Source organism: Cebus imitator, unplaced genomic scaffold, assembly GCF_001604975.1.
Source record: "Cebus imitator isolate Cc_AM_T3 unplaced genomic scaffold, Cebus_imitator-1.0 Scaffold265, whole genome shotgun sequence".
Taxonomy (NCBI): Eukaryota; Metazoa; Chordata; class Mammalia; order Primates; family Cebidae; genus Cebus; species Cebus imitator.
This window is the reverse complement of record NW_016107580.1, coordinates 20,986-37,340: the sequence shown is the minus strand read 5'-3', so window position 1 is coordinate 37,340 and position 16,355 is coordinate 20,986. Positions and strand designations below refer to the sequence as shown.

Sequence of the window (16,355 nt, the reverse complement as noted above, 5' to 3'; positions counted from 1 at the left end):
GGATGTTAGGTTAGTTCCTGATGACAGCTGTGTGGACAAATTATGGTGCTTTGATAGGCCATAAATATTTTTAAAAGCTGAGATGGGTATTTGCAAAGGGGAATGCTGTTTAGGTACATGTATTCTACAGCCATCTTCACTCCTGCCTTTCAAAATAGATGGTTGGTTGAGAAAAAAAAAAGTGCATAAATATTGCTGAATGAACCTGGGAAAATCTGTCAAGAATTCCAAAAACTTCTAAGACTTTGACAATATACCATTTTTTACTTCTTAAAGTATAAGTGGTGTCTAACCTTTACATCTAAGAATAGCAAAAATAACATTTTGCATTTTAAAAGCCCCAAAGTGCTTCTGGAGTGTTAGACGATTATTCTTCCATAGCTAAAAAATGATTGTATAATCTACTCCAGAATTAATTGCCTAACACCTAGGAAGTGTTCTGGAAACAGACATTCAGAGTGGTCCTTAAAATATTTTAGTAGCACTGAGAAAAACCTTGGAATAAAATCTCATTCTGTTATTCCAAGCTTACTCGGTGCTTATTATTCAGATCAGGGTTCCCCTGTGCAGGAAGATAGGGGCTAGTTCTTTATATGAAGTCTTGAAATCATATGATCCAAGGTGATTCAAGGTGGAGGGAATTTAAAAATTAAAAAAAATAATTCAAACAGTGAAATTCCTAAGGCTGAGTCTTTGCTCTTCTACCCACTAGGCATTCTGGTCTCCTTTTCCCAAAATAACAGAAGAATGGGGAAAGATTTGTGACAGCCAAAAGCACATGGTGGTAGCAAGTCAACTTGAAGAGTTAGCAGGTGGCTTAGCAAATATTCATGCCTTCACTCAACTAAAACAAAAACAAAACAAGTCAAATTTGGGCTTTTACAGATCATAGGCTTTTGTTTGATCAATGCACTATACTTCTTTATGACAAAACGCAACAACCAGGAAATTTTGCATACTCCCAAATTTGGATAGTTGTTCAATTTAACGGTCTCAAGGAGCCTAACATGGTGCTGTGTGAGATGAAAAGAGGTTCAAAGTATAGTGACTGCTCTTAAAATTAAGATACAGAATCTTTCAATTAATATGTGTATTTTCTTTTTTCTAATATGTGTATTTTCTAAAGTGGGGTCCTTAAACGGCTGAATTTCCTCAGAAGTCTTTTGAGAGTCGCAATATCTTCCAAGCTTTGAGCTTTTCAAAAGAAAGGGTACGTAGGTGGCTATTACATCTGTATTAATAGGTCTAAGATACTCATTACAATACAAATGTATTTGCAATTCTCCTCATACATTTGCAATACTCCTTAGAGGAGGTAACCTAACCCTCACCCCTTCCCCCTGTTTGAGAACCATAGTGGCTTCCCAGCACAGTTGAACTAAAATCCCAATTCCTTATACTGGCCTGTAAGACCCTGAGTTCCCCACCTCCTTCCTACATACTGACAATTTCTATGATGCATTCTTAGGACATACCTCACTCTTTCCTGCATCAGGGTATTTGTACTTGCTTTCTCTCCCTCTGGAATATTCTTTCCCCAATCTTCATTTGATTGGCTCCTTCTTATCACTGAGGTCTCAGCTCAAATGTCATTTTCTTGGAAAGACCTTCTTAGATCACTTGCAGTTAAGACCCTCCTTCATTTACTCACTTCCAAAAAAATATCCTTGTAGCATTTATTAGTTTATTGTCTGTCTCTCCCACCGGAATGTAAATTCTTTGAGAGCAAACACATCATTTTTGTTTCTTGCTGTTGCTATAGATTTAGTCTAAGTTTGATATTTCTTTCAGCATGTCTGAAATTTTAGCAAGTTAGAGACAAATGTAGGCACTCAGGTTACCACATAAAGCCTCTGCCCTCTTCTTTGTGTTGGGTTTAACCACAAGCTGGTAGCTAGAGTGGCACTATTCTTACTCTCACATACATAGGACACTTACCTCTTCCTTATGAGTGAGGAAGTATCTTTTTTTAAAGCCCCCATACCATTGCCCTTGTTTTTCACTGGTTTGTATTGAGTCACATACTATTCCTGGACCAATTCTGTGGTCACAGTAATACTATACCTCCAGTAGGCTTATATCCACATTTCTCAACAATTTTTGTAAGGGCAATTGCATTACACTCACCAGTGTCTTTCAAGGAGTGGGCCATAACCTGAGAATGAGTTAGGAAGTTAACTCGGGTTATAATCATCCCTTAAAACATTAACTGGACTATAAAATTTGAAACTGCATAACATATATGAGGAGTTATTCATTTTGTGAAACTTTTATGTATGTATACAGACACACACCTGGATCACAATATAGAATCTGTTTCTATTTGTGGGTTGGTATCAAAAAAAGTTTGAAAGTTACCATCTTAGACAAGACAGGTTGACTCCCAAAGCTGGAGTAGGGTCAGCTTCTGATTACGTAGGGAAAAAATGGATATTTGAAGTAAAATTAGGGTATGATTTGGAAGAGGAAAATATATGCCAGGGAGATAGCCAACAATTTCCACTACAACCTGCTTGACACTTTAGTTACTGGATTCCAATACAGTCATAACGAAATATTTTCATTTCTCCTCCAATGTTTTCTAAGTTTCAAAGTATTTATCCATTCCAAAAAAGCACTTCATTCTTTCCATCCAACAAGTATCCATGATGGGGCAAGTCATATTTTATCATTTGATTGGTGGAAAGCATTATAGTAAAGACTCATTGAAAACGCTTGGCTCCTAAGACAAAAACCATATATTTCAAGTGACTGAGCACATCTTATCACCCTAATCTTTACTTATGTTTAAATTTTGATCTTATGTGATTGGAAAGTTAGAACTCATTCTATTTATTTACATATTTTGAGACAGGGTCTCATTCAATCACCCAGGCTGGAGTGCAGTGATGCAATCACAGCTCACTGCATTCTCTATCTCTTGGGATCAAGTGACTCTCCTGCCTCATCTCTCGAGTTGCTAGAACCACAGGCATGCACCACCACTCCCATTTTGTTTTTTTTTTTTTTTTTTGTAGTAACGAGGTCTTGCCACAATGCCCAGGCTGGTCTTGAACTACTGGCCTCAAGCAATCCTCCTACCTCAGCCTCCTGAATAGCTAGGACTACAGGTGCAAGCCACCATGCTCAGCTATCAGTTTTTTTCTTTTTTTTTTTTTTTTTTTTTGTAGAGACAGGGTCTTGCTATTTTGTCCAGGCTGGTCTTGAATTTCTGGCCTCAAGGAATCCTCCTTTAGTCTCCCAAAGTGTTGGGATGACAGGTGTGAGTGGACAGAGCTCATTCTATTTCAGCACCTTTCACTTAAGAATCTAAGGCCTACAGAGGGAAATGAACTTATCTAAGGTAGTTAATTAGTTGCAGAACACAATCTCTTAACACCCACTTAAGAATTCTTTCCATTGTACTAATTAACAGTATGGTTATGTTGACTTTTAAAAATAAAGGTAAACAAACATGTAAGTTCCAGAGGCAACTAGGTTTACAGCTGACAGATTCTTTCAAGAACTGTAGGTGACTTACATTTTGGGCAGCAAAACTGCATTTTTAAGGAAAGGGAATTTATTAAAGAAATATTGCTGGCTGAGCATGGTGGCTTATGCCTTGCAATCCCAACAGTTTGAAAGGCTGAAGCAGAATTGCTTCAGGCTAAGAGTTCCAGGCTAGTCTAGGTGACATAGCAAGACCCAGTTCCTGCAAAAATATTAATAATAAAAGCTGGGCATGGTGGTACATACCTGCAGTTCTAGCTGCTCAGGAGGCTGAGGTGGGAGGATTCCTTGAGCCCAGGAGTGAGGTTACAGTGAGCTATGATGGTGCCACTGCACTGCAGTCTGGATGACAGAGACCTTGTCTCTAAAAAAAGAAATACTGCTTTTGAAGTATTTGAAAGGCAAAGACTAGTAACTGCCTTACATGCTTAAGTGAGGTTAAGGCAACTGGTATGCATTATCACACAGCTAATTTTTGTAGTTTTTTGTAGAGACAGGGCTTTGCCACATTGCCCAGGTTAGTCTCAAACCTGTGAGCTCCAGTGATTTGCCTGTATTGGCTTCCCAAAATGCTGGGATTACAGGTGTGAGCCACTGCACTGGGCCAAAGTTAATTTTTGTAACGTTACTAATAGTAGGAATTGTCTTTTACCTTAATACTTCACTTTTTAAACTAGGAAACTCAATTCACTGTTCACTTTTTATATTATTAGAAATTTACCAAGTTTTATGAAGGACCCACCATAGCTACAATGAGCTTATGATTGGTATATTTTTGTATGTGGGATGGTAGGGCAAGACTAATCTATGAAATAATCCTAATTAAGAAATCAAGGCAATTTCAATTACCATAAATATAGGGATTAAAAGTGGGAAAGTCCTTTTGGGTTGGACACATGAGGGGGAATTTTACTGTTTCATGCATCAGTTGGAAAAGTAACTGTCATTTGAGGGTGCCATGAAAATATAATTTAGTCCTCAAATAGCTCTTCCATTTATTAAATGGAATGCTATTCATTTCTTCATCTAAGAGTTGTTCTACTGGGAGAGTTTGTCAGAGGTTTCCCTCTAGCTCCAGACAGTGCTTCATTATTAGTCTCACGGGTATAACAGTGGCAGAAGGGTAACCAAAGGACTTTGGAAGTATGGAAGAAAGGGAGGCTGGCAGTGCTTCTTACTTGGTTTCCTTTAGTTTTATTTACAGAATAAAAAGCCATTTCTGAAGGGTAGGTAGTGTTTAAATATAAAGGAAAAGAATCTTCTCTTTGGGATTCAGTCATGGTAACTACATTTAGGGAATCTAGAACTAGTTGCTATTGGGAACTCGACTTGTCTATTGTCCACCAGACCCACCTTCAGGTGCTAAAAGTCCATTCTCATTAGCCATGTATGGCATCCATAATTTAGTCCTGATATATTACAGATAAAGTGAACAGTTGGCATCAAGAACCAAGATGGGTAGGGTCAGCATTAAAAAGGTCTAGTAGCAGATAGCAGGGTCCCACATAACAGACTTGGATTTAAATGCAGGAATCTAGACTCTCCAAGGAGGTTGGGGGAAAAGGACTAGAAAACAAGAATGGTTTATATTTTAAGAGGCTGACATCTTGGACAGATAATCTCATCAAGGGCTTGGACTCGGCAATCACAGGAGTCTAGCTGCCAGGCCTGAGGTACATGCTGGACACAGATATTAAGGCACTGCACATCCTTCTCAAACTAGGGTATAATTCTCGGACTAGCAAATAAAAAGCATTGTTTATACAATAAATTATGATACATCCTTTGGAGAATTAGTAGTTGACAGCAATTTACTCTATATTTTACATGAAAATAAAGTCATATTTTAAAGTAGACTGCCAATTTTGGGTGAATTTAGAAGTAAACAGACTTCCAAGAAATGTCCAGATTCTAATAGGGAGTTTCAGGCTGTACTTTCAAGTCACTGTTTGAGTCTTAGAAAAGTTCGGAAGGCAATGATGGGAAAAAGAACTGTCTTTGAGAAAGACATATTTTAAACTAAATTCTGCTACTTACATATGACCTAAGGCAAGTCCAGAAATGACTAAATCCCATAAGATTATTGTAAAGATTATAGATAACATACAAAGCATCTATTAAAGTGCCTGACAGGCTGGGTGAAGTGGCTCATGGCTATAATCCCAGCACTCTGGGAGGCCTAGGCAGGCGGATCACCTGAGGTCAGGAGTTCAAGATCAGCCTGGCCAACAAGGTGAAACCCCGTCTCTACTAAAAATACAAAAATTAGCCGGGCATGGTGCCATGTGGCTGTAATCCCAGCTACTTCGGAGGCTGAGGGAGGAGAATCACTTGAACCCAGGGGGGCGAAGGCTGCAGTGAGCCGAGACTGCACTTCACTCCAGCCTGGGCGAAAGAGCAAAACTCCGTCTCAAAAGAAAAAAATAGCCAGGGGTGGTGGTGCACACTTGTAATCCCAGCTACATGGGAGGCTGAGGCATGAGAATTGCTTGAACCCGGGAAGCAGAGGTTGCAGTTAGCTGAGCTCATGCCACTGCACTCCAGACTGGGCAACAGAGCGAGCCTCTGACTCAAAAAAATAAAATAAAGTTCCTTACAGATAAATAAGTGCTTAATAAAGTGACAAGGGGAAAAAACCTGGGCTAGAAGTGTGTAATCTTGTTGTCTTGGATTAGGAAAGGTCCCATGGCCTGGTAAACTGTTGAGTCTCAGGAGGATAAAAATTCAGATTAGAAGGGTGAAGTATAGATTCAAGTTTAACTGGAACATGGTTAGATACAGCATAGAACTAATATATGCTGTATACCTGTTCCTGATCATCTACTATTAGGAATTTTATATTTATACATTCACATTTAATCTTCATAACCCCTCAAAGGAGGCATAATTGTAATTTTATAGATGAAACAACTGAGGTTCAAATTACTGTACATTACAAAGTAGGTACTTGAACCTAGTCATTTTACCACACTCTGCCTTAACAGTGGTGGTGGGGGGCGGTACTCCTACTCCTTAAAATGGGAGATAAGTTTCAATAAGTGAGATTAAATAATGGTTATCTGCAGTAGCTCTTGACAACAGGAGTAACATGAATATTTAACACTGAGTTGGTGAACTCTGTTGCATGATGTGACATAGGAAGAGTAGCCCAGAGACAGGAGATCCAGTTAGGAATTTGTTACAGTATTGGAAGAACTGATTTCTTATCTAAGCTTCTCTAAAGTCTCATTAATTTATACTGTATATGGAATTTACAATAATCTATATAGGAAATGAGAAAGAAACAAAGTATCTGAAAATGCTCTTCAAACTTTCTCCTCTTTCCCTTAATAGTTCAGCCTGAATCACAAAACTATGACATTCCTCAATGACTTCTGCATAATGGCCACACTGAATTCTAGTTAATCGAACAAGTTAGCCAAAAACCTCAAAAGGGTAGCATTGTGTACACCTGCTACCATACCAATCAATGAATGTAGGAAACGCCCATTCCATTTTTTGTTGGTTCACTTTCACTAGCATTTTTTTCCTTTACTGAGCATTTAATTTTGTAAAGCCCTTTTCCAGATAATGTAGATAGAGAAGGATAAGACTCAGTAAGACTCTCTATGAGCTCAATCTTAAAATATTGGGAACCATGAGACCATCAAGGAGTTCACAGTTGAGACAGACACAAACATTAAATACAAGTGTGAAACAGAATCAAAATAGGAAGACACAGAGAATGAAAGTACCTACAAGTCAAAGTGTTGAAGCAAACAGGAGCCTATCAGAAAGATGGGGACAGAATTATTTTTGAGACCTAAAACCATAAAACAGTGTGATATGTTTACGGAATGGCAACAAGTTCCATGGGATTGGAGAGCTGCAGGGTAGACAGGGAAAGATTGGTAGGGATTAGATCTTGAAGAGACATGTTAAGGGACTGGGACTCTATCTTGCGGATCATTATTTCCCAGTTATGATCATGGAACCCTTTATAATTTACAACGTAAAGAAGAAATACCAAGAGTAACACAATATGTTTAAATTTTTGATTCTTTAGCTTTCTTAATATCTAAATAGTATAGAAAATTGAATTATTTTATTTAAAACCCCCAAATACCAGAGATGAAGTAAATCACCTTTTATTTTCATCTTACATTTGGTTATGAGACATGCAAACCCCTCCAACTTTAATGAGAACAGTGTTTTTGTGTCTTTTTATCACATATCCGCTTAATATTAGGGGTAATGTTGCTGAGTCGGATTCGCATATGAGGTGCAGCATCAAGTCTTTTCCTATATTTTGTTTTTGTTGCAGCATAATATGAAAACCCTGTTTCGCACAGGTGCATTGTAGCAAAAGGAAGAAGTATACGCACTGCACGTCTTGCAATGCATGGGTATTCCTGAATTAGGCTACTCCAAAAATCATTTAGTGAAAGTTCACTAAAATTTTGTTTCACTTGAGAATCAGATGTTAAATCAATCAGGCTCTCATAGTCCCGTGCTACTAATGAGGCTGGTTTAACAGTAACTGTAAATGGATTTCTAACCCAAGCATTATTGTCATTTGTTACAGGAAAGTATTTTAACAGAGTAGAGCGCAAACTCCTAAGGTGCTGCACAATGGCACTGCAAATATCTTTATCAACCGTAGAATTATTTTCAGTCAAAAAGTCACTGAGTGTAGGAAAACAATCGAAGTTCTCTTCTTCTACAGATGAAGCCCAAAATTCCAATTTTCTTAACAATGATGACATTTTATCAAATACTGTAAAAACCGTCACATTTTTTCCTTGCATTGACAAATTAACTTCATTTAATTTAGTAAAAATATCTGCAAGATATGCAAGTCTTAGCAGCCAAGATGAATTTGTTAAACAATCAGATAGTCGAAAAGCAGAATCCATGAAAACCAAAAGTTCACGACGAAGCTCAAAAAGTCTTACAAGAACTTTACCTCGAGAAAGCCACCTTATCTCTGTATTTAGAAGAAGTGCTGTGTGCTGAGCACCCATTTCCTCACATAAAATTTTTAGTAGTCTGGATTGATGTGGTCGAGCTTTAATATAATTGATGATTTGTACTGCCTGGTCTAGCACGTTTTTTAGAGATGTAGGCATTATTTTAACTGCTAGTGCATGTCTATATAATAGGCAGTGACTACTGGTGCTTTCGGGAGCCACATATTTTATTAAGGTGACAGCCTCGGCAATTTTCCCATCCACTGCCCTAGAAGCATCACTACAAACATCAACACATTTTTCCCATTCAATTTCATGTTTCTGCATAAAATTGTTAATACAGTTGAATATTTCTTCACCTGTAGCATTACTTTGCAAAGATTCACACAGGAGTAGGTCTTCCTCAATAGACTTATTAAACCTATAACGAACAAACACAAGCAGCACAGCAAGTCCTGAAACATCAGCTGATTCATCTAGTTGCAGTGAAAACCCATCACAAATTTTCAGTCTACAAACAAGCTCTTCTTCAATGTCAGCAGCTAGATCCTTAATTCGACGTGCAACAGTACTGTTTGATAGCTGTACTGCATCTATTTTTTTACTATATTGCTCATCAAACATCCGCATCACTACATCTTTTGCACAAGGTTTGATAAGCAATTCTCCAATAGTATGAGCCTCTCCACTCAGTGCTATATGGTAACTTACATTGTATGATGCTTCTGTAGCACTTTCATTATCTGTATTCACAATTTTAGGCGTTGGGGGTTTATTATTTTCAGGTGAATCAAGATGTTGCTTGAAAAAGCTTATGTCTTTGTCTTTATATGCAGCATGTTTAGTTTCCAAATGTCTTCGAAGCTTACTAGGTGCTAAAGAGCTATTTGATAAAATTTTCTTACATAATACACACTGAGCATGAGGTGCATCTCTATTTCCGAAGTAAGTAAATCCAAAAGACAAATAACTTTCATCATATTTTCTTCTTTTTGGTTTTTTACTAAATGTTATTTTGTTGGAACTGGATATAAATTTGACCCTGGAAAGCTCACCTTCTGATTTTTTAGAAACTGAAGGCTGCAACTGTTTATCTTCACTTTGTAATATTCCAACCTTCTGATCATTTGATTCAGACACAATCTGATAACAGAAAGATTCCACTTCTTGTTTAAGACTTCCTTGTTTCAGCAACAGATCCATGGGCAATGAGTTTGTGGTACAAAACATAGTTAATTTAGAACAGACATTGAGTATCACAAATGTGTTGAAATTATAAGACAGGATACAAAGAAGACGAGCAATCATCAAAGAGATGCTACACAGCAACACATCAGTTAATTTGTAAATGCTGCCTATGCATCAATGCGCAGATGGAACATCATACGTTCATGTATCAGGTGATCTCTCATGCGACTTCCTGGTGCTCTCAGGTATGGTACACCTTTTCTTAAAGGTAGATTATCACATAAAAATAAAAGCTATAGAAAGGAGTTTAGTAGTCTTAATCTCATATTTCAAGAAACATATTAACATCAACCATAAAGAAAAACTATTAGCATCAATCTTTTTCTCAAAACATTTATTAACTTAGAGAATATTAATATTCTATAAAACATAATTTGGGAATAATTGAGCCAAGAAACTATTAAGAGTTGTTACACATATTTTTAAGAAAGGGATCTTGAAGAATATGTCCCATGGTGGGCGTTGGCAGGGTTTTTTTTTTTTGTAAAGGGCCATATAGTCTCTTATGCAACTACTCAACTTTGTAGTTGTAACATGACAGCAGCCATAGACAATACATAAAAGAATGGGCACAGGTGTGTTCCAATAAAACTTTAGGTACAAAACCAGACAGCACGGGCCATAGTTATTAGCCCTGTCTCATGGTATGTAGTATTGTGAAATCTCTTTTAGCTTTCGATGCCTACTGCTATTAGATGTATTAGCTGTTGATACTATTATATATCTGAAGTCCCCTCAGGGCTGTCAACAATTCTGAAGAAGTGAAATAAACATACACACAGTTCCAAGTTTTGCAAGACACACAATTCTACTTTATCCAAATACCACGTGTTAACAATGCAGAATAAATTGTAGATCAAGAGTTAGGTACTGTTTCTCTGGACTTAAATTATATAAATGTTTATATTATCCAAATTAAGACTCAATGAAAGTAATATATTTTTACAGATTACTTGGCGTTCTATTTATACAACAGGTGAAGACTTAACCAGGACCTAAAGAAAATATAAACTCTCACTTAATAGGTTTATGCCTCATATAATAAAACAAATCATAATTAAAAGGATAATGCAATCTAAGGATTGCTAAAGAATACTATTAGCTCTATAAATTAAGGCATACAAATTATGTCTGCCCAAATATAGCTACTTTAGGTTTAAACTTTATAACCTGGCTGCAGATATAGGGTAAGTTTTGTATTCTCATGTTAGATCCTGAATAAAAAATGGTTCTCCTATTAAAGGGTAGAGGGTAAGATACCTGAAATAAGGCGTTCTCCTTTCTGTAATCCCTCTCTCCACCTTGGCAGCTTGAAACGCACGCTTCAAAATAATAAAAATAAGGGATGGGGTGGGAAGGGGAGTAACCAAAAGCCTAGAATGAGAAAAATTAAAATTAGACACGATAACAAGCAGAACTATAAGCCTGTAAGATGACCATTCTTTCTGGATCTAAGCAGTGCAAACGATTCTTTCCTGCCATGCAGATCTTAGACTGAAACAGAAGACGTCTCGCATAGCAAAAATTCTAAAATTTTCATCCTGTTCAATATTCTGGCAATTTAGCTGCTTTGAGATGTTCCCCCATCTACTCACTTCATAAAAATATGTTAAATAAACAACAACACACTTTCAAGAACTTTAAACCTAATTTTTAAAAGTACAGTCGCATCTTAATGTCTCTAAAACTAGGCCTTGAATCTAAAATGGAATTATACATAAAACTATTACATGAAATAGTCCTTCCACTACAATCACTTTTAGCCCCCCAATAACCAATCTTCTCAGGGAAACAATGTTTAATGAGTGATCATTGTTTATTATATGCCAATAATTGTGCTAAATTCCTCATATAGATGATCTCATCTATGAAGAGACAAGGACTATTAATAACCCCACTTTAGAGATAAACAGACACAGAGACATTAACACATCTCGCTAAGTTAACACCTCTTCTAAGTGAAAAGCCAAGTACAGAACCCAAAAAGTTTGACTGCATAGCCCATGTGTCTAGCCATTACTTGTGTGTTCCTCAATAGTTTTAATACCCCAACTATTAAAAAATCTGGTTACTAGGAGGTAAGGCTACACAGAGAAATAGATGAACAGTGGGTTACAACTGCCAGAAAGTCGAGGGTCTCATACTGACAACAGCAGAAAGCCCCACTTCTTATTGGGAGCAAAAAAGCAGATTTTCCTTCCATAGTCTCCATTTGGCTTTTGCATCGGAGAACTTTGTGGAGATGCTGGTTCACCTAAGATTAGAATCCCTCTCCCTCGTCGCTAGAGAAGGACACAGAAGAGTAGGAAGCTTTTGTTTTCAGAAAGGACGTTCTCATCCCCACCTCTTCAAAGGTGATTCCCCAGAATTTCTGGAGGACAAAGAATCTGGACTCCCTTGAGAGTAAAGTTCCCATTCCACTCCCTGAAGAGCGGGTAAAACCTTCGTCTTTGGTTTCCTTCCGGGTAAACTGACAGGTATCACAATCCTTTCCCCCCTTCCCCTCGGGCGGTTCTGGCTGGTAACAATACCCTTAGGGTCAGGAGGGCAGGGTCTGAGTGCAGGTCAGCCAAAAAGGTGGGCACTTCAACACCTAAATGCTTTTTTAAACCGTCACCTGGATGTGCAGCCAGGGCCAACTACCCCTTAGCGCCTCCCTGTCACAGGTGCGCGCTGCCCGCAGATCTCCACGACTGGGAGGCTCGCTACCAGTCGCAGCCCACCCTTGCCTCAGAATTCCTCTCGCGTCCCCGGGTGGCCGCCTCCGCTAACGACCACATGAAAACGTCTCAGCACCCAATACCATCTCTCTACTTCATGTCCATCAGCGATGGAGAGAACGGTCTTCGCCGCAGCTGGGCTGCACAGCAGCGCCGCGGTCCCCTGCTGAGCCCGCGACCGCCATTTTACACAGCTCCGGGAAGCGGCCATTTCAGAGCGCACCGCTTAGCCGCCACGGCGGCTCTGCTCCTCACCTTCACCGAGGCCTGAACAGGGTCAAGAGCCAGTCGTCGCGGACTGGAGGGGGAGGGGAGAAGGGAAGGGAAATGAAAAACAAAACAGAGGAAAGAAGGATTCGGGGACAGGGTGATGCTCTCAGCTCAGGGATATCGCCTAGGCCACCTCCATAGAGATCCGATTCGCGGCTGGCGCGGTAGCTGGTCTGAAGATAAATTTAGCACTCTAGAGCACCCGAACCCTACAGTCTTCACGAGCGACTTCACCACCGCCCAATCAGCGCCAGATTTGTGCCCCGCCACCAATCCGCGCTGAGCAGCGGGGCGGGACCACAGGAAAGGACCAAGCTCGGTTGAGGCGCGGCCCGACCTCAGCCAAAGCTGCAGCCTCAGCCGCAGCCGCAGCGGTGCTTCCTTGGTGATAACTGAGCGGCTGGGTATGAAGCAATTGTTCTCAAACTTAACTAGCCCGTCGGCTCGGGCACTTGTTGAGAGGGCAGATTCCTGGGTGCCGCCAGATACTGTTGGTGATCTTGTAGGGCTGGAGTGGAACCCATGAATCTGCATTTTCATCATTTCTGGCGCTTTGCCCGGACATGGGTGATTGATGTGGATTCGCAGTGCCCCAAAGGAGCACGCAGAGCCTCGATTGCTGTGCATTCGCCACCTCTTTTGTTCCCGAGGCCGCACCCCAGGCCCGGTTTACACAGCCGCCGCCTGCTTTCCTTGGTTTTCAACTGGACTCTGGGAAGAAAACTCGCCCTTTCCTTCGCTGTCCCACACCCGACTTCTGAGTGTCTGGGGGCCTGGCCGGCCTGTGCCGAGGGCTGAGTTCGACCAGCGGGCGCGGATCCGGCGCAAACCCCGCCGGACCTCTTGGGTGGCCCGGGGTGGGCTGGGGAGCCGCGGTACAGGACTGGTTAGGGAAAGGGGCACCGCAGCGTCCACTGGAAAGCTGAAAGTCCGCTTGATGTCTTTGCATCTCACAGTGGCGCCCTTCCCGCAGGAACGTCCGGCCGCCTGCACAGAACGGTTGCCTGCAGGGAAGGTCCAACCCGCTCTGGAATACTCTTTGTGTGGGCTGCAGCTTTCTGGTATTTTAAGCCATGGTTCTGTGCCTTTCCCTGTTTTCAAAAACACCACGGCCAAAGGCTGCGGATTGTGTGCTTTCATTTTGGATCTGTGGTGGAGACCTAGAGTCTGTTTTTCCAAATAGGCACCTTGAAATAGATACGCTTCTTAAGGGGGGAAAGTACGAGTAGGTCCCATTATTTGTAATATTTTAGCCTTTCCAGACTCCGTAGAAATGACTAGATGAAGATTGGACCTTATTTTCAGGCACTGCACCAATGACAGAAAATTCCCAACTTGGGGTCAAAAGCAAGGGCAGCTTTCCTTTTTCTTAAATACGCTTCTGATCAAGTATCTAAGGAGCCTAATTCTTAATAACACGATTTACAGGACTGCGCAATTTCCTAGGACAGACATTTAGTTCCAAATGTTTTAAAGTCATTTACAACATCATCTCACCCTATAGTAAGTCGTCCATATGTACTCATTATTATTTTTAAATTATTCATATTAAATCATTTTCATTTAAACTTTAACCATAAATGCATAAATCGTTTTTGGGAAGGGGGCACAGTCTTACTTGGAGAGAAAAGAATTTTATTTTGTAATTGCAGTTGTCTCGCTTCAGAATAATATTGTAATAATCTCATATTTTCATGTTTCATATATTAGAAAAACCTTTTACGTATATGCTCCCAAACTGGTCTTGACACATCTAGTTTACATCTTCATAAAGAGGGAAAGCCCAAAACATTGAACTGTTAGGCAGAATAGTGTTTAAATAAGTTCATCTAAAGTTTAGCACTTAGGTGCTGATATGATTTGGCTCTGTGTCCCTACCCAAATCTTTTCTCGAATTTTAAGCCCCACATATGGAGGGATTAAAGTGATTGGATTATGAGAATGATTTCTCCCATGCTGTTGTGATAGTGAGTGAATTCTCACAAGATCCGATGATTTTTATTAATGGTAGTTTTTCCTGCGTTCTCACATGCTCTCTCTCTCCTGCTGCCATATAAGACCTGCAATGTAAGACCTGCCTACTTCCCCTTCCTCCATGATTGGAAAACTTCTTGAGGCCGCCCCAGCCATGGGCAACTGAGTTAATTAAACCCGTTTCCTTTATAAATTACCCAATCTTGTGAATTTTTTTATAGCAGTGCGAGAATGGATTAATACAGGGCCCCAAATCTGAAGTGTCTGATAATTAAGGTTCATGAAACAAGAACTTTTTTTGCAATCGTTTTGTCAAATTATTATAGAATGTTGATGAGACAGATAAGAAAAAATAGACAATGTAGAACTCTGACCAATAATATGTAGCTAGCATTTATTGAATACATAATGTAGACCAGGGAGCTATTATATACACATTTTTTTTTTTTTTGAGGCAGGCTCTCAGCTCCATGCAACCTGGAGTGCAGTGGCAAGTTCTCAGCTCCATGCAACCTCAACCTCCCGTGCTCAAATGATCCTCCGACCTCAGCTGCCTGAGTAGCTGGGACTACAGGTACATGCCACCATGTCCGGCTAATTTTTGTATTTTTTCGTAAGGATGGGGTTTCACCATGTTACCCAGGCTGATCTTGAACTCTTAGGGTCAAACGATCCGCCTGCCTTGGCCTCCCAAAGTGTTGGGATTACAGGTATGAACCACCAGTTCTGGCCTATACACTTTTAAATGTATTAAGTATTTACTGTTCACAACAACTTTATCAGATGATTAACATTATTTTACAGATAAGGAAATTAAGCACAAAGAGGTAAATAACTTGCCCCAGTTCCAAGAACTAATTAGTGGCAGAACCTGGATTAGGTAGGTGTGATGCTGGTTGTGGGAACTACAAACTGTGTTTATGTGCATACTTGATTTATATTAGGCAGAAAACTACTGTGAATAAGATTACAGTAATATATTAGGTAAGGAAGTTGAGCCTCACCATTAAAAAGGACCCAGTACCTCTCTCAGTTCTCGGAAAAAACAAAAGACTCAGTTTGTTAACCTGTGGCTCAAGTCAAATAATGGCTGGAAGTAGTAACAAGAATTTTGACTGATACCCCAAATTTGCAGCCTCAGTTGCTGTAGGACATCTGAGATAACAATTCTATTCATGTTGGTTTTATGAGTTAATTTGTGTTGCACTAGGTTTTCCAGAGGCAGATGATCAGAGAGAAAATTATGAAGCCAGTATCGTAGGTCACAGTGTATCACCCCTTACCTTTATATACTCCTCCCTCCCTCCCTCAATTACTAGACATGGGCTGCCCTGGGAAGGGCATGACTGCAGCTGAGGCACACCCTGAAAGAGCCGACAAGAGGTGGCCATCTGCCGATCGTACTACCTGCTCCTAAGCAGGGCAGAGTACTTGCTTGAAAGAGTATCTGAGTGGTACATTTTCATGTTGGCCACAATTTGGAACCTTTAATATAAAGATGGCAAATTAATATAGTTTCATTATTTTTGTGAAAGTTCTCATTATTGGGGTGTTTTGTGCTTTGTCAGCCTTCAAGATGTATGAATCATTTAAGGGAATTTCATGACCACCCGTATGATTGGTTTATTGGTATTAGATTTGCAGGAGTTATGTGTTTATAAAAATTTCACTGGCTAGATGTTAGATATATTACATTTGTAATTGT

General features: G+C 39.8%; 1 protein-coding gene across 4 annotated transcripts; it reads right to left on the bottom strand.

The window, feature by feature from the left end:
- Positions 1-7,600: 7,600 nt before the first annotated feature.
- Positions 7,601-13,672, bottom strand: ZBED5 (zinc finger BED-type containing 5). Of its 4 annotated transcripts, none has more exons than XM_017500273.2 (3): positions 12,662-13,672; positions 10,947-11,060; positions 7,601-9,919 (listed from the first exon to the last, which is right to left on the bottom strand). In XM_017500273.2, the coding sequence occupies exon 3, from the start codon at positions 9,744-9,746 to the stop codon at positions 7,665-7,667; it is 2,082 nt and encodes a 693-aa protein (XP_017355762.1). In that variant the 5' UTR covers positions 9,747-9,919; positions 10,947-11,060; positions 12,662-13,672; the 3' UTR covers positions 7,601-7,664. The 4 variants fall into 4 exon arrangements, with proteins under 4 accessions (XP_017355762.1, XP_017355763.1, XP_017355761.1 ...); XM_017500274.2 differs by having other exon boundaries at positions 7,601-9,887; XM_017500272.2 differs by having other exon boundaries at positions 7,601-11,060.
- Positions 13,673-16,355: the final 2,683 nt, after the last annotated feature.